This window comes from Heliconius melpomene, chromosome 15, assembly GCF_056956725.1.
Source record: "Heliconius melpomene rosina isolate 202511_hmr_F chromosome 15, ASM5695672v1, whole genome shotgun sequence".
Lineage (NCBI taxonomy): Eukaryota > Metazoa > Arthropoda > Insecta > Lepidoptera > Nymphalidae > Heliconius > Heliconius melpomene.
This window is the reverse complement of record NC_140403.1, coordinates 8,412,366-8,429,583: the sequence shown is the minus strand read 5'-3', so window position 1 is coordinate 8,429,583 and position 17,218 is coordinate 8,412,366. Positions and strand designations below refer to the sequence as shown.

At 30.3% G+C, this 17,218-nt stretch overlaps 5 protein-coding genes across 7 annotated transcripts in view; 2 read left to right on the top strand and 3 right to left on the bottom strand.

Annotated features, from left to right (window-relative positions):
- The window catches only part of Hel89B (histone acetyltransferase 1), a 28,486-nt gene extending 25,185 nt beyond the window's left edge, over positions 1 to 3,301 (bottom strand). Inside the window, exons 1-3 of the mRNA XM_085198734.1 lie at positions 3,141 to 3,301; positions 1,264 to 1,315; positions 540 to 717 (exon numbers count right to left, since the gene is read on the bottom strand). Coding sequence (XP_085054860.1) covers positions 540 to 717; positions 1,264 to 1,274 — 189 coding nt within the window. The 5' untranslated portion in view covers positions 1,275 to 1,315; positions 3,141 to 3,301. The remainder of the gene's footprint in view (positions 1 to 539; positions 718 to 1,263; positions 1,316 to 3,140) is intronic.
- Positions 3,302 to 3,998: 697 nt separating this feature from the next.
- Positions 3,999 to 4,949, top strand: LOC146531616 (uncharacterized). Of its 2 annotated transcripts, none has more exons than XM_085197894.1 (3): positions 3,999 to 4,205; positions 4,279 to 4,384; positions 4,461 to 4,949. In XM_085197894.1, the coding sequence occupies exons 1-3, from the start codon at positions 4,132 to 4,134 to the stop codon at positions 4,938 to 4,940; spliced, it is 660 nt and encodes a 219-aa protein (XP_085054020.1). In that variant the 5' UTR covers positions 3,999 to 4,131; the 3' UTR covers positions 4,941 to 4,949. The 2 variants fall into 2 exon arrangements, with proteins under 2 accessions (XP_085054020.1, XP_085054021.1); XM_085197895.1 differs by having other exon boundaries at positions 4,066 to 4,205; positions 4,263 to 4,384.
- On the bottom strand, positions 4,073 to 7,469 carry Nthl1 (Nth-like DNA glycosylase 1). The gene is made up of 5 exons (XM_085197890.1): positions 7,263 to 7,469; positions 7,048 to 7,182; positions 6,784 to 6,954; positions 6,396 to 6,555; positions 4,073 to 6,166 (listed from the first exon to the last, which is right to left on the bottom strand). The coding sequence occupies exons 1-5, from the start codon at positions 7,467 to 7,469 to the stop codon at positions 5,481 to 5,483; spliced, it is 1,359 nt and encodes a 452-aa protein (XP_085054016.1). The 3' UTR covers positions 4,073 to 5,480.
- Positions 7,470 to 7,794: 325 nt separating this feature from the next.
- Positions 7,795 to 10,414, top strand: EMC3 (ER membrane protein complex subunit 3). The gene is made up of 6 exons (XM_085197893.1): positions 7,795 to 7,915; positions 8,023 to 8,182; positions 8,268 to 8,406; positions 8,490 to 8,607; positions 8,922 to 9,083; positions 9,609 to 10,414. Exons 2-6 carry the CDS (start codon positions 8,034 to 8,036, stop codon positions 9,773 to 9,775), a joined length of 735 nt encoding a protein of 244 aa, XP_085054019.1. The 5' UTR covers positions 7,795 to 7,915; positions 8,023 to 8,033; the 3' UTR covers positions 9,776 to 10,414.
- A 556-nt stretch (positions 10,415 to 10,970) lies between these two features.
- Positions 10,971 to 17,094, bottom strand: LOC146531613 (developmentally-regulated GTP-binding protein 2). 2 transcript variants are annotated; one of them, XM_085197891.1, is made up of 8 exons: positions 16,769 to 17,093; positions 16,395 to 16,555; positions 15,803 to 15,973; positions 15,224 to 15,367; positions 14,522 to 14,629; positions 13,641 to 13,798; positions 12,886 to 13,012; positions 10,971 to 12,540 (listed from the first exon to the last, which is right to left on the bottom strand). In XM_085197891.1, exons 1-8 carry the CDS (start codon positions 16,830 to 16,832, stop codon positions 12,379 to 12,381), a joined length of 1,095 nt encoding a protein of 364 aa, XP_085054017.1. In that variant the 5' UTR covers positions 16,833 to 17,093; the 3' UTR covers positions 10,971 to 12,378. The 2 variants fall into 2 exon arrangements, with proteins under 2 accessions (XP_085054017.1, XP_085054018.1); XM_085197892.1 differs by having other exon boundaries at positions 12,402 to 12,540; positions 12,864 to 13,012; positions 16,769 to 17,094.
- Between the last annotated feature and the right edge of the window lie 124 nt (positions 17,095 to 17,218).

Sequence of the window (17,218 nt, the reverse complement as noted above, 5' to 3'; positions counted from 1 at the left end):
ATTCTTTTATACTTTATTAAATATGTCTGACATCATGTTGTTCCTAGTTCATATCTAATGTCACGATTTAAATGATATTAAATGACTCATTATTAATAATCTCCAGTAATATATATAAGAATAATAAACATAACAAAGATGAAAAAAATATATAGTTCAATATTTTTACTTCAATTGTCTCTTTGAAGCAAATTATTCCCTACGTAGGTCATTTTATGCGTGAATCATTGATTAATGGTAATTAGCATTATTAACTATTGTTTAAAAATGTTCATACATTATTTGCAAAAAAAATTAAAGTGCTCTATTTTTTTCAGCTTCACGTTAACCTAGTATTAGGACACACCCAACTTTCCGCCGAATTTACGAGGGATTGCATGATGATTGGTGGGACTCCGGGCTTTACCTTGTCGCCAGAGCGAATAAAGGAAAATATTAATAAGTAAAAAATCATTCTCCAGAGTGGGAACAAACCCACTACCATTACAGTCACACGTTCGTGTCCCTCAAGATATTACTCTAAAACAAAGCTTTCGAACCTGCGTAGCTGCAATTCTAGTTTCCCAAGCTGGCGACCGTAGATGTTTAGTGAGACGTCCGAGGAGACGGTGCAACTCCTCTGGGTGGGCCTTCTGTACCTCACCGAGCTGACGAGCCGCGGCACGCCGGGTGGCGGCGCCCGCGCCCGCCTCGAGCAATACGAACAAGCGGTCTAGTCTGGAAACCAATTTTGGAATTAATAAACTTTTATAAATTACTTTTCATGACCTCATTATTAAATAATAAAACTTCAAAATATTAAAATTCGACGGACCCCCATTGAGTATTTTCAGGGTTCCGTGCCAACAAGGAAAAAAACGGAACCTTTACAGGATCGTAAGAATTTGCGTAAGAATCTAGATAATCGGTAGATAGACTCGCGTTTGGCCAGTTTTTCGTAACAATCAGTTACAAAAATATTTTCTAGTGACAATCAATAAATATTTAACTGTTAAAAAAAATGCAAGTTGTAAGTGATATTAAGATTTAAAATATTGTCACTAGCTGAAATTGACTATGTGATAGGTGATATGTCCAGCTCATATTTATTTTATGATAATAAATAATAAATTAAAACAATCAGAGTACATTTCAATACCTACTTCATTTCATATACAGAATTATCTTTTGATACAAAAAGTTTCATCATATTTAGAACAATGTGTTTATATATGTTTTGAAAAGTCAAGTTGACAAAAAGTAGTTAATATTTTTTTAACTTACCGTGACGTCATTTTCTTCAGCTGATATCACCACAGATATTTTTAGGGTCCTTCTATAAACAATATATGTGTTTACTTTTAAAAAATATATATTTAACTTGCAGCACATTGAGATACTTATTATATTGTGGTTATGGGTTCAATTGTCACTTTAAACATAAATTATTAATTTTTTTCTATTATAGTAGCCAAAGTGTGACAGTAATTTCCACCATTTACTACTCAATTTTATAAAGATTGAGTAGAAAGTTTCCTCTGCCAGTATAGGGAAAAAAAGTGTGAAACTTCTTTTTTTAAGATTTATTAATTCCAAGAATGTTGCAATAGACACTTCAAATATCTCATATCATGATAGATCATGCAGATGTCACTGATAACCTATTCTTAAAACATCACTTTATGAGGTCAATAAACACTTTATCTCTTTATGTTGGCATACTTATAAATTTATTATTAAAACATTAAACTCCTATAATTCTATAACTGTACATTACATACTGTATGAACATTGAAAATTAAACAAATATTTATGTTCCTAACAGAATTATCTATTATACCTAGTGATTACAAAATACAGCCATAACTTCTAGTTTATTGTAGAATCTACTATAATTTTAGGCAATGATGGCCAAGTTTCCCCTTGATAGGTAGGTCCCACAGCATCTGACAGCAAACAAGGTAACCGGTTCAATCCCTACTAGGGTGGCATGAATTATTTTAATTTCTTATTCCTAACACTTAGCTTAACTCTCTTAAATTAGGGCAGAAAGCAGGGAACATAGTCTTAATACTTAGTTCTGTCTGAAATGAATGATGATGATGAAAATTTATGAATTAATATGCAATTAATTTTTAAATTGATGCAATTGAAACTTAATTAAGTAATCCTCTGCTGACATGTTATAAGGATCTGAATAATTAAGAAATTTAACTCCTTTGTAAACAATTATTTTACTGTTTTCTACTAACTTAGAAATTAACTAATTAAAATCTATATTTTAAAAATATGTAATTGTAGTGCAATATTTAGGAAAAATATGTGAAACTTACACAAATATTTATCAACATTTGATTTTAAAAATTCAATATAGGTATCTCCTAAAGATATTAATGAACTTGTCATAACATTTAATGATTCTCATTACAATTAATTATAAAACATCCAAATCATTGAAAATGCATCAACATACCTATTTTCTACGTAATATGTTTAAAATATGAATACTATTAAAAATATCATAATCAAATATAGCAGACTAATTGCCATTATTAATGATAGGTCATTGTTAGTCTGTCTACATGTACTAAAACTCGGAAATACAAATTGTAAAATTGAAACAAAACGATTTATAAGTTTAATTATCTACGTCACTGTCTTAGATATGATCTACATTCTCACAGTATTAGGTTCTGCTTTTTGCATAACAATACAAAAGCGCAGGTTCCTAAAAATCGATACTTCATTAATCAACGTATTCGCTTGCAGATCGGTGGACTGTCAAATCATATATTTTGGGAGCATCATATTTATTGTTATTTTATGTTTAATAACCGAATTAAAAGTAACTGCCATAATAAAATAGAATAGTAACGGTACGTGTAACGTGAAACGTTCACACAGACACACATGTTAACATATGGCTGTAAAGTATAATAGTATTGATTTCCAAAACTATTCCGCTTACACAGCTCATCATACGTAACACTTTTACTATTTATTTTATCATATTGATACACCTATAAAAAGGGAAGTTTTTACTATTAAATCGTTAAGGAATAAATGATCATATTGGCAACATTAATTGATTTTTAAATAATGATATTTTTATTATATTAATAACATTACATTGTCTAATCTATTATAATAAGAGCTCTCACCTTGCATAATAAGTCACATATCACGTCACTACACTGAAATCTCTCCATTCTTTATACCACTGAAATTCATATACGATAACATTTTCGTCAATATGCACAAACAAAAAAAACCAACGTGACGAGAGGAAACGCATCGTTCAAGCTTCAAATATATACTGACAGCCATGCTGCTGATGAGTCCGTCTTTATTGTGCACTTGGGTGCTGATTGGCGGAAAACAGACTATAGAAAAAATAAAAGATGATATTTTCCACCAATCGCTAAGAACTATTTCTAATTATTGGTATCTTGCCAAAATTCGCTAATATTGTACGGGAGACAGATAGTTATAAATATAAATTAGTATTTACTATAGATTATTAAAATTCCCAATAATTTACGTTTAGATTTTATAATAATTCACGCAGCGAAAAATTACCACCGCAAAAAAGCAGTGTAAGTAATTATCGAATAATAATTATTTATTTAAATTCATTTCATGAAATCGCGTTGTATCCCGTTCCCCATATTTCACCGAATTTTTCAAGACATTGCGTATTGAGTGACGGAACTTAACGCCACGCTTTGACTTATTGCCAGACTATTAATTAACGAAAATATTCCCCAGAGTGTGGGAATTAAACCCACGACGGTCGCGTTTACAATCACACGCTTGCGTAGCTCCGTCGTCGTGGTTTGGTCAGCAGTTTTAAAATATTATTAATGATTAATTAAATAAATTGGGTTGGTAAACGGTGTAAATATTCGGGACACGAAAGAAGAACTGTCTCTTTCATTTTACTAAGTAATATTTAGGATTTTTAATCTGTAGATTCACTTACGAATCAGGATTATTGAGGAGCACAGATTAGCAATACGAATTACAAATACTATTGTTTGAGGTTATTTTGTGTCATATTAGACGTGTGTTTTAGTAGTGTGTTGTGTAGATATTTACAAATTGTAAACAACTGTTTATTTTTTATTAAAATATTAACTATTTTTAAAGAAAATGGCAAAGAAACGAAATAAAAATTTAGAGAAAAAGCGGAAGGTTAATTTAGTTTTTGATGAAGCTAAGAGAAAGTTCGTAATTTTAATTATTTTTCCTTTTTATTACAAAAACTACAATAATAAAACTAGTTTATTGTATTAACAGGGATTTTTTATGCGGATTTCGTAAAAGAAAATTGGAAAGGAAAAAGAAAGCTCAGGAGGAATTGCAGCGTATGTTAAAAGAGGAAAAACGACGCATCAAGCAAGAGGTATTTTTTTTAATAATTTTTGTGAAATATTCTTTCAAAAAACATGTTAAGCAAATCGAAAATCTGTTTCTTTTAGAATAAAGAATCCTACAAAAAGCTTGTTGTATCCAGTCGGCCTATTCCAGACATAGAACAATTACTTCAAGAAGAATATGAAGATGAGGATGTTAATGTAAAAATTGTTGAGCTTTCATCTGAAACTTTACAGAAGAAAGATATAGTTATTGGTGAAAATAGGCCTAAGCAAATATTAAAGAGTAAAGAGAAGAATGCAAAACCAAGTCCTAAATTAAATAATGAAATCCCTGGCATGAGTTCTCATGAAGTAGAAGAATCTGACCATGAAGAATCTGATCAAGATAATGAATTAAAAAGTAAGAAGGAAGTAAAAAAAATACTTAAAAAGCAAGCAACCAAGAAATTGCAAAAAAGTAAAGTTTTTCAAATGAAATCAAAATTAGATAGAGTACAAAATAAGAAAAATCAAAAGAAAAAGACTAAAAGTGATCAACGAAAAGAAAAATCAAAGAAAAAGAACCATAAAAAGAAACATTAACTTGAAAAACATTTTATTTAAGCCCTTGTAGGGATTTCAAAACATTTGTTTCATAATTTCTCATAAAACAATACTTATAATCTATTAATTAAATGATAAAAATAATATGTAGATTTTCATTTTCAGCTTTATGCTTTTCCTTGTATATTGGGTAGGCAGAGAAATTCTAATGTTAGGACACTAGGTCTTCTACTTTCTGCCTGAATTCTAGTTCAGGCAGAAAGTAGAAGACCTAAATTCTAGTCATTGAGTGATGAATTTCAATGTACTATTGCCAAAATGGAAAAAGACATTGAGCCTACAACCATTGCATTTTCAGCCAGGCTTTATTAAATTTCAACCTCTCAATGGCGTAGCGAGCTTAACTCACGCTCAGGGCAAAATATTTTTACAGCACCCCCCAGGCGAACACAATATTTCATATACATGTTTAAATAGTTTTGTGGACTATTTGGCACCCCATTATGAGCGGCGCCTGGGGCATGATGACCCCCCTTGCCCCCTTTATTACCCCACTGCAACCTCTATATGTACATAGTTCTAAGAACATTTATTCTTTTTTGAAGATTTCTTTACTACAGTGACATTTTTAGTTATTTCATTTTGTTTACTTATTCTTGGCGATTTCCTTTTTAGATCTTTTTTCATATTTATGTTATTTTCCAAATTTCCACTTTCTTTAACTTCTTTTTGATCTGGTTCTTTTACATTTCTTTTAGCTTTTGTTACCTTATTACTTTTTTCTGAACTTTCTGTGGCATTGCTGCCTATAATATGCTTAGATTTTTCCTGATTCAATGATTGTTTCAATAATACATCATCAACTAAATTTGTAGTTGTTTCTTTTTTGTTTGGTGATTTAATCAGATGCTTAGTATTTTCACTAGAATTTTCTTTCTTAACTATTGTACTTTTGTTAGATTTTTTATTTGGAGACTTAGCAGGCAATATGCCATCATTTATCTCCAATTTAATAGGGGACTTCTTAGGAGATTTTCTTCCTTTAACACTTGAGGGACAGATATCTCTGTTTAAGCATTCATGGCACATGGGGCCGACTGGTAAACATATTGTTTGGCCAAAACCAACCATTAAATGGTTAACCTCGCTCCACAAATCAAAAGGCAGCCAAGTTTGCAATGATTTACGAGTATCTTCTGGAGTGGAAGTAGGTTTCTTAACCCATCCTATTCTATTACTTATTCTATGAACATGAGTATCAACCCCTGTAAGGAAGCAAATTTTGATTATTTTCAACAAAATTATTGCTATATTTTTTTTTGTTATTAAAGTGCTAAACTTGAAATAGACATGTGTGTTGAGAGAGATTGAAAATCAAACTTTATCTTAATAGATAAGTAAAAAAAATATATATCTCTTAGTGATTATTGAACCCAGAATCATCCCATTCATAGCCATATACTATCTTACAGTGTCACGGTTCTATCAGCTCACCTATTCCTGTTACTTTGTTCCATGCAACTTTCATACAAATGTGGGCCATTTTGGGCCCAACTCCATTCAGCTTACAAAGTTTTTCCACTGAGTCTGGTATGTCACCATCATATTGATCTTTTAGTGTTTGTGTTGTTTTCTTTATGTACTTCACTTTAGTCTGTAAATTAAGGCCTTTTTAGGGTAACATTGTCTATTTTTTACCGTACAACATCCTTCGTGTCTTTTCCATACAACGTGACGGAACGTTGGCGAAGTGATATGTGCTCAACTGGCACGCTCGGTACGCCATAAATAAAGAGCAACAACAACAACAAGGCCTTTTTTATATTTGAAAAATACTCACAAAATTATATTATTTACTTTTACTTATATTTATATAAAGTACCTTCCAAAAGCCTACAGGATAGATAAGCTGTCCCAGTTCTTCATCACTTATGGCTAAAATATTATCAATTGTAAGTCCTTTTTCACGTAGGCGCTCCATAGCAGCAAATGTTACTTGATCTTTTGTTTGGCTTGACAACATCAGAGATATCAAACTTTGATATCTTATTACCTGTATAAGAATGTTTTTCAATATACAATGAGTTTATTAGCAACAATATATAATTAACAATTTTTATGTTTAGTACTAATAACATTTAATTACTTTTGGTGGAGCACTTTCATCCATGCACATATGGCAACCCATTGTATCAACTGGTGCATCATTATTAGCTCTCATTATTCTTAAATTAATTAAAAAATCTTTCCAATTAGGTGGTTCCCAAAGTCCTTTAGCTTCCTGAAATTTTTTAATAAAATTATGTTTTATATATAGTATAAATTATTATTCGATTAATTTTTGTATAAAATGAAAACTACCTGTTTAGGAGATGTTTCTTCTTCGTATTCAATTTTTATATGAGGTTTTTTTTCAAATTTAAACTTGTTTAAATCCATGATAGGTTGTTGTTTAATTTTAACTTGTTCATCTTCTAATTTGGGGATTATGCTTTGCTTAGCATCACCAGAAGTTTTGTTTACTATGCCGCAAGCAGCTGATAAGTTTTTAATATTTTTACGAGACATTTATATATATATATATATATATATATATATATATATATATATATATATATATATATATATTTTTAAAACTAAAAATTGTCTCATAAGTTAAGAAATTCGAAGTAGATGCGCGCATTTTAAAATACAGAGCACCACAGATATCTAGAAAACAATGTAGATAATAAATTAATAAATGCAAATATGCATAATATTATTATGTTGCGTTACCGTACCGTACCGTACCTATAAAATATTGTTATCAGTACCGCATTAATATTGATAATTGAATATATATCTAGTCATGAAATTTAATGCTTTAATAATTATTATTAATTTTTAATGAATCCCACTATGTACGTATCGTATCGTACTTTTGAGCATATTTGCCAGTATCTGTGAACCATCTGTGGCCCTTTGGGTAAATGTGTTCTGTGGTCCTAAGCTGCAGTTTAGTCGACATTTGACAGGTAATAATAGTTTAAATTAAATTTCAACTTTCAATTTCAATTAACATCAATAATTTGTATGTTTAATTTTGTATTTATACTCTAATTATAATTCTCTTATTTTTCAGAAGCTCCAAGCATGACAGAATTGTTATTGGATCCAAATATACGACTATGGGTGTTTTTACCTATAGTAATCATTACTTTCCTAGTCGGAATAGTGAGACATTATGTATCAATTATACTATCTTCTCAAAAGAAAATTGAATTGTTACAAGTTCAAGACAGGTATATATTATTGTAAACGATAACGATAAGTCGATTAAATTAAAATAATAATCATTTTTTGCTAAAATCTTAACCTTACTTTTAGTCAAGTAATGATTAGAGCCCGTTTACTTCGTGAAAATGGCAAGTATCTTCCTAAGCAGTCTTTCGCTATGCGACGTCATTGGTTTAATAACGAAGACACGGGGTATTTTAAAGTCCAAAAACGAGCAGCTGCTTCCCAGGTAAAATTATAGTGATATATAATTTTAACTAATATATCATATTTAATATATTGGTTTATAAAATTAACAAACTTTTATTATAGAATCCTATGACAGATCCTGGCATGATGACTGACATGTTAAAAGGAAATGTAACTAATGTACTTCCCATGATTGTGATTGGTGGGTGGATTAATTGGATGTTTAGTGGCTTCTTGACAAGTGAGATAATTAATGTTATATTCTTAACTTATATATTTGTACCAGCATGAATTAATTGATAAGTCATGATTACCTTTAAGATTGTTTTATTTATATGGTGAAGAAATGTCTATTAATGAGAGAATTTTACTGAATAAGCCAAACTTATGAATTTTGATTGAAACTTAATTTAAAATTAAATTAAGTCTAATATTAAAGTTTCAATCTTAATATTTTAATTCTTAATTTAAAAAATTATGTAAATGTGCTTAACTTATCAACTTATTCACACAGTGTTTAAATGTTTATAAAATAAAAATATTCTTAATTTACAGCAAAAGTCCCATTCCCCCTGACACTGCGTTTCAAGCCTATGTTACAGCGTGGTGTGGAACTGGCTTATCTAGATGCATCTTGGGTATCTTCAGCATCTTGGTATTTCCTTAATGTGTTTGGTCTGAGAACCATTTATACTCTAGTTCTGGGAGAAAATAATGGTAAATACAAACATAATATATTTATTAATTTAAAAACATTTTCCTAACAGTGGTTTTTATAGCTTTGCAAATTCATATTACATTTTGATTAGATTTTTTTCAAAATTTTGAGACATTGGATGGTGTTACTCAACACTGCACTTTGTCCACCAGATAAGGGGAATTAAATAATCAAAATAAAATTATTCCCCTGAGTGGGGATCTCAGTATATGTTATAAATCAAATACTATTTATTTATTAAACATTATTATTATGAGGCCATTGCAGTCCAAGAATGCAGTGATTGAGTGTTAACACAAGCTATAAGTTTGATTCTCACTCAGGGAATTAATTATTTGCATTATAGTACAAAAACAGAGTGTGACATTGAATTCACCCATAGTCACAGAGCGTGACATTGTCTCAATTTTGGCAGTGTATGAGAAAACCAGTATTGTTAGTGTCTGACTGTCTTAACACTAGGTTCCTACTGCCCTGCTGTGTGTTGGATACAGCTTGAACCTAATTTTTTTTTAATATTACAGCTGCAGATCAATCTAAAGTGATGCAAGATCAAATGTCTGGTGCGGCCATGGCAATGCCCCCAGATCCAAAAGCTGCTTTCAAAGCTGAATGGGAAGCATTGGAGATAACAGAGCATCGCTGGGCATTGGCCAATGTAGAAGCTGACATATTAGCTGAAAAGCAATAATTTAATTTTATTTGATTCATATAGAAACAAATAAAGCTATCTCCATTGAAGTCAATATTTGGAAAATTATATAAAATTTAAAACCTTTAATCAAAAATATTATCACTATAACCAAGATTTTATAGATTTTAACAACTTAATTATGCAAATTGTCATGAAAATTATTTGATATTCCTGTTTATTTTAAAAAATAAAATGGATGTTGCTGTATGTAGAAGCAATCTATATTATGAAAAAATCTTTCATGAAATAAATTTGTATGTTCTGATTGATAGATTTGATTGTCTGTATGGAAAAACGGAGGGAAAACTAGTAAAAATATATTATGTCAGTGTATAAGGTTAAGTATTCCAATCACTATTGCTTTTCGTTATTTAAGAACGAGAGTCTAAAAAAGATGTTAGTTCATCACCTAAACTTATTTTTTAGTTGTTTATGGTGTTTAAGGTTGTTGAAAGTGCAGTCTAGAACTTATCTTTTCATTGTGTAGAGAACACAGAATAAAAGTTGTATTATAAAAAAAGAGACATTAAAAGAATGCATTTTATTTTAACTAAGTATTTATGTGTTTTGTGGTGGATGTTCAATAAATTACCAAAATATAGTGCACTATGTTAATAAATACTATTGCATAGTTAATTTTTTTTCATTACTCTAACATGTGAATCACTCTAATCATATTGTAGTATAATTTAAAAAAATGTAACAAACGAAAAGATAGATTAAGATTTACAACAATTAGTATCAAATTATAATTACTATCTCAAAGCTGTCATTGCACAACCAGAGTAAGGAAATATTCTTGTTTCCTGGCTCTGGTAACAAGGCAAAGCGCAGTGTTAAGTTCCACCACTCACAGTGCCTCAAGAATTAATGGGAACAGTGTTAACAATAGGCTCTAAAGTTTTCTCTGCCTACACTACTATGATCGGAATAGTGTTAAGCTAAAGAATATAATTGAGGCATTCATATGAGTTCATATTCATATATCATGAAGCATTCATATGAATTCATATTTATATGAGGTTTGATTTCTACTTATGAGAATGTGCTGTTTTAATTCTGTCTAGTAACAAGAGAAAGCTCAATACAGGACTCCTTCTGCATACTCTAAAAAACATAATATTATTATGTACACAAATTGTACTTGCTTTAAAAAATATTCTTGTTTAAGTAAGAAAATAAAACATCAACATACAAATTAATAAATAATTTTATTGCAACATTATACCTGAATGTGTAAAACAGACTGAGAAAAAAAATCTTAACTGGGTGTCACTTACAAATCACAATATATAGAACATTCAGGCTTAATTTTTTTTTTTTTTAATATAACTTCAAACAAAGATCTTATTTTATTAACTCGTCTAAATAAGAGTATGATAAGTATACATGCATAATGCTGTAATATAACCAGTGATTTTCTGAATCTCATGCAAATTATGGATGTGGGATATAAAAGGTAACCAATTAATATGTGGAAGAATGGCATGTATTTCTGCCATTCAACACACAGTGCCCCGAGAATTGGGCGGATAGGGAGGAACGGGAGTGAGTTAGAGGTAAACGAACCTCACTCTACCTTGCTATATATGTATGTAGTGTTTAACTAGAAAAAAACATTTAGGCAGCATTCGCGAACTTTATATCTCTCAACAAATCAAAACAAATTTATGATTTCATAATTGCTTCTTATTACTAGTGAACATATTTTATATTGAAATAATGAAAAAAAATTTTTTTTGATGGCAATGGTCAATATATCATTATCAGATTTAGTGAAAAAAATAAATAAATAAAAGCAAAACATACTATCATAATGTTGTTATCATCAATAAAATGTAAATGAAACATAATTTTGAAAATAATCATCATCTATATGAAAAAACCAAATATATAGTTGTATCAATAATAACGAAAATTGGTCAATAAACATTGGATTCATTGTGGGCTAACCATAAATTATGTCACACGATATTCATGATATTTGGACCTTCCCCCTTTTCTTGTCACAGCATATTTGTGAGATCCCTCCTACTTAGTGGAAGGAAAATCACATTTTGCAATTTTACATTTACACATTATTAAATTAAAACAGCAGTTCCTAATTTATATTTGTACATAATATGGAGCTGGTGTTATATTTTTAACATTTAGGACCCCTCCATTAACTACACAATATTAGAATATGATTGACGAATCATGACTCATGGCTATTACATTAGGTCCGTATCAACCGAGAATAGTCTGGTGCCAATTCCAGTATTTTATTTACAAAAAATCAAACTTTAAAAAGTAAAAGATCAGTTCGAAACTAAAATCAGGGCCTCCCCTAAAAAAAACATCGAGATGGGCGTACCCCTGAACAACCCCCCTAAATAAATGTGTGACGTAATTAATAACAGGCCTCTAATAAAAAAAGAAAAAAATACCCCAAAAAGCGTATTATTTCTTAATAATCTGCACTACATCCTGGTCGTGTAAAGTGTCCCATACCGATAAATATCTATAGATACGCTCATGAACGAACTTCATGAATAAATGTGTGATGTAATTTATGATATGCCCCTAATAAGACAAAGAAAAAAGAACCAAAAATCATATTATTTCTTAATAAGCTGCACCACATCCTGGTCGTGAACAGAGTGTCCTATGCCGACTCGCTGCGGAGAGTACTTGGTGCTGGTGCCCCAAACGAGGGCATACTTGAGCTGAGCGACGAGAGAACGGTGGATAGAGTGGCACACGTGTTCTATTGTTACACCCTGTTGATGGTAGTAGTTAGGATATAATGAAATATGTATTAAAAGGCCATTTTATCATAGTGTCTGATTGTGGTGACGGTTGTATATTCGATTTTCAGTGAAAAAAAATTTGAGGGAGTGAAATATTTAATATTTTCATTTCCTCGCTATGGCAACAAAGCAAACTTAACACTCAGTACCTCAAGAATTCGGCGGAAAGTGGGGAACAGAAGGGTCTTAATGGGAACAGTGTTTTAGTAGTAAGTTTTTCAGGTTCCCTCTATCCTATTAGCGGGATACAACATGAAGCTAAAAAAATATGTATAATGTAATATATATATTACTATTTTAAACAAAATTTCATACTCTTCTTAGAATAAGTCCATCATCAAAGTCTGGTGGCTGTCCAGGTTTCTTGGTATAGACGCGAATGAGTGACAAATACTCCCATATTGTCTCCAGTAGAAAGTCCAAGTTTAATTTCATGTTACAACTAGAAAATATAATTGAAAAAAAAAATTGTTGATTCTTTGTATGTATGTATTTAACATATGAAATGTGTAAATTTTGTGAAAAAAAAATATTCATTATCATTGATAATTATGCAGACAGAATAAATTTATATATTTAGTCTCACTATTTGACCACTTTGTATTTATTTTACAATAGTAACACTAATTATATCAACATAGTTACTGTATAATAACCTTAAGCATAAATGATTTGCGTAATAGATTAAAATTATTATGCTTTATAACATAACTAGCTAGAAAATAAAGCAAAAAGAATGCATAAATACTCAAATCTTTTAACTGCGTTGACTTACAAGCTTAATTATTTTTAAGCTGCAAGGGACCATAAACCTGAATATCTGATACTAATTTCAGCTTGCTACCTCAACCCGATCTAAACTAAAATGGTCTTGACAGAAAACAACAAAGTGATCCTAAAACAATTCCATTTTTCCTATTTAGGGTACAGAACTCTAATAAGTATTTATAGAATAAAATTAAAATAATTCATATAAAAAAATTGGCCATCATAACTAACCAAAAAACATTTCTAATTTAATTATCTATTTTTTTTTATTATGTATATCTTATTAGCATAATATTACTCACCTAACGACAACAGAATTAGGCTGACGGGCTATTCTATCAACCTCTTGTATGGATATCTGATCTATCTTATTGTAGACGTAGAGGCAGGGGAGGTAGACGCGTTTGCCTATTATAACATCGATCAGTTCATCGGCTGTGCAGTCTTCGCGGAATAGCAGCTGTTGAAGTGGAAAAAATATAATTAGACCTATTTATGTAATATGAATGTAAAATTTTGTATCTGCGTTTGTTATTCTACTCCTCCTAAACGACTTTAGTACAGAGAGAACCTGGAAAGCTAATGTTAAGACAGCCTGTTCCTTACTTTTTACCAATTTCTTGAGATATTTATATACCAGATACAGAATTTTTTTTAAGTAGCACGCACCTTGTCTACGACGGCCAAACAGATGAAATTTTATGTTTCTGAAGAAACTTTATATCATTATTTAAACTAAATGGGATGATTTTAAAAAATATATTAACATATTCGAAATCAAGATATAAATTAAATAAAAATATAAACAAATCAAAAGATCATATTTATTGTGACATTCACATTTGCGGGTAGGACAATCTGCCAAGCCCGTCAAGTTTTTGTATAATTGGCATGTTATTATATTTTCTACATAGTCAACATGCAATGTCTGTTGTAAATAGACATTGTGTGTTGGTGGAAATCAACGAAAAATTTTGCATTTCCAGAACAGGGAAATCAAGCCATAAAAAATAAACAACATTGTTAAATATGAGCTTTTACATAATCTTACCCTGTCTGCTAAAAATATTTTTTTAGATATATATTAAGTTTCTCCTGAATAAGTAGAAACTGGAATTTGTTAAACAGTTTTATTTGCAATGTGCGTTAGCTGCAAAAAAAGGCACAAGTTAACTATATTCACCTCTGCATTAAATATTTTATATTCATGAAGAATCATCTGCACCATTTTTTCATCTATCTTTGTAAGTTGGCAAGTGGAGTTAAAGGAAATTCCACCACCCTTTTTTATCTGTAAATTGGAAATATTTTTACTCATTATAATTTTTTAGATTTATCCCATACATAGCAGAGTAGGCAGAGGGAACCTGGAAACCTAGTGTTAGGACACTCCATTCTCCCTAAGACACTTCCACTTTCCAATGGATTCTGGAGGCATTGCATGTTGAACTTAACTTTGCTCAATATCAGAGTGAGGAAATGAAAATATTAAATATTTAATTTCCTACTAACCGAACCTAAAACTTTTCGCGTATACATCAGACACCCTTGGGCTCCTGCTTGTACTCATGAATAGTTCATTATATTTTATGGATTTTATTTATTACAATAGGAAACAATATGTGAAGCGAATGTTTTTATCACTTCTGAATCATTGCAAGTTTTCAATATTCAATATTAAAAAACAACAGTCAAGAAAGAGAGAACACACGGCACAATTTTCGAGACATTGCGAGTCAAATAGCAAAACTGAACGACACAATTTGTCGTCTTATCACAGTATAAAATTGAAAAGAATTACTTTCTCTGACTGGGAATCGAACCTACAACAACAGACAGTCTTAAGATTATTACGATTGTATTACTAATTAAAATTTTTAAATACCTTAAAATATATATTAGGCTTTTCTTTATTGAGACGTATGCCCACACTCTCCAGTTCCTTTTCAAGCAATTGGCGGTGAACATATGGCTTAGTAGCATCTAACATCATTAGCACCAGGTCAGCAGTTCTAGCCACTGCTATAACCTGAAATAATTGTACAGTTGTATAAAAAAATATATAATTTTAGATTCTTTTAGATCTAATCTAATCTAGTGTTAAGACACTCCATTTACTGGTTTCCAGATAATTTCAAATTGAGTGATGAAGTCACTTGCACTTTGTCTATCAGAAATGGAAAATTAAAATAGTTCATTCCTCCAAGTGGAGACTGATTGTCATATTTAGTAAGTTAGACCATTTTAAAACACTGAATAAATAGGTTATCTTCACTATTTATTTTTCAACTTCACATTGTTACCTGTTATCGCTACCTCTATTCTTCACCAACCAACTTAAATACAGTAAAATGAAAATAATTAATTCTGAGTGGAGATCAACCACAATCATCCAGAATTAGAACTGGTTATATCATTATGTCACAATGGCCTAAACACTACTATTTATATTTAAAGAATTTACCTGTCTTCCTCTACCCTTGCCTTGCGCAGCACCTTCTATAATACCAGGCAAGTCGAGTAGTTGTATGTTTGCACCCTGATATTCAATCACTCCGGGAATACAAGTCAATGTTGTGAATTCATAGCTGGCAGCTTCCGAGTGTGTATGTGTTAATGTAGATAGTAGTGTTGACTAAAGAGGAAATAAAAAAACAGAATTATTATAAAGTTTTTAAATATGTTTGCAATAATGTAAGAGTTTTATAACTTTATTGTCAATATTTCAAAATCAGCTTCTCATTGCAAAATCCCACACAAAGCAGGGGCTACCCTGCTAGAAGGTACCTAGTGTTAAAACACTATGTTCCCTACTTTCTACCAATTTCTTTTCATTCACACTCTTGAGTCCCTGTGCCACTATGAACTCATATTTTTAAATATTTTTTTATACATTTCACTTTTATATTTGTTTTATTTTTTTGGCCGCCCTACTAATAAAAGATTATAAACATATAATACTTAGGTAGACTAACTTTAAATCCAAATAGCAAATAATATTATATAATAAAGGAAGTATTTAGATATATGCAATAAGTTTTATTAGATTTTCTTACCTTACCAACTGAAGGGAATCCTATAAGAGCCACTCTGGCATCACCAGATTTCAACACATCAAATCCTGGTGTCTTATCACCACCCTTTTTTGGAGGTTCCAATAATTGGGCCCTGTATTTGGCTAATTTTGCTTTAAGTAAGCCCAAATGGTATTCAGTGGCTATAATATATAGAAAATAAAAGATAAGATTGTTATTTATATAAATAGTAGTTAAAGTAGAATAATTAAAGAATTAATAAAAGAATACCAAAACAAAATAGTACAAAACGGTTGACTATACCATAAAAATCATAATATGAAAATAAATTATAAAATATGTACTAATAATAAATAGCGCTTTTAAATACGCTTGTCGATATACGAAGCATATACCTTTGTTTTTTTGCGTTCTTGCTATTTCTTTTTCGATTTCCGATATTTTCTCTAAAATACCCATGGCTTAATATAATAAATTTAATAACAATGCAAAAATAACACTAAGTCTCCAAATCACAATGCTATTGTAAATTAAACTTCTGCTATAACACGAATATCATGTCTGTGTGCCTTATGCAATTTTATAATTGCACAAAACACATTTATTTATGGTTATTTTTATTAAATGATTACGAAGCCGTATCTGTATGCATTGAAAACAGAAAAGTTAGGTTAACAATTCGGATTTAAGACTTTCTTTAGTGATGTCAACACTTAAGTTTCTTAAATGACAGCTTAAGAGGACGTAGACTATATAATATATACTCCCGTGTAATTAAAAATTAATAAAAATTAAAAAACTTATTACAATTTCTATATATATTTGATTTTTATAATCATCTGATA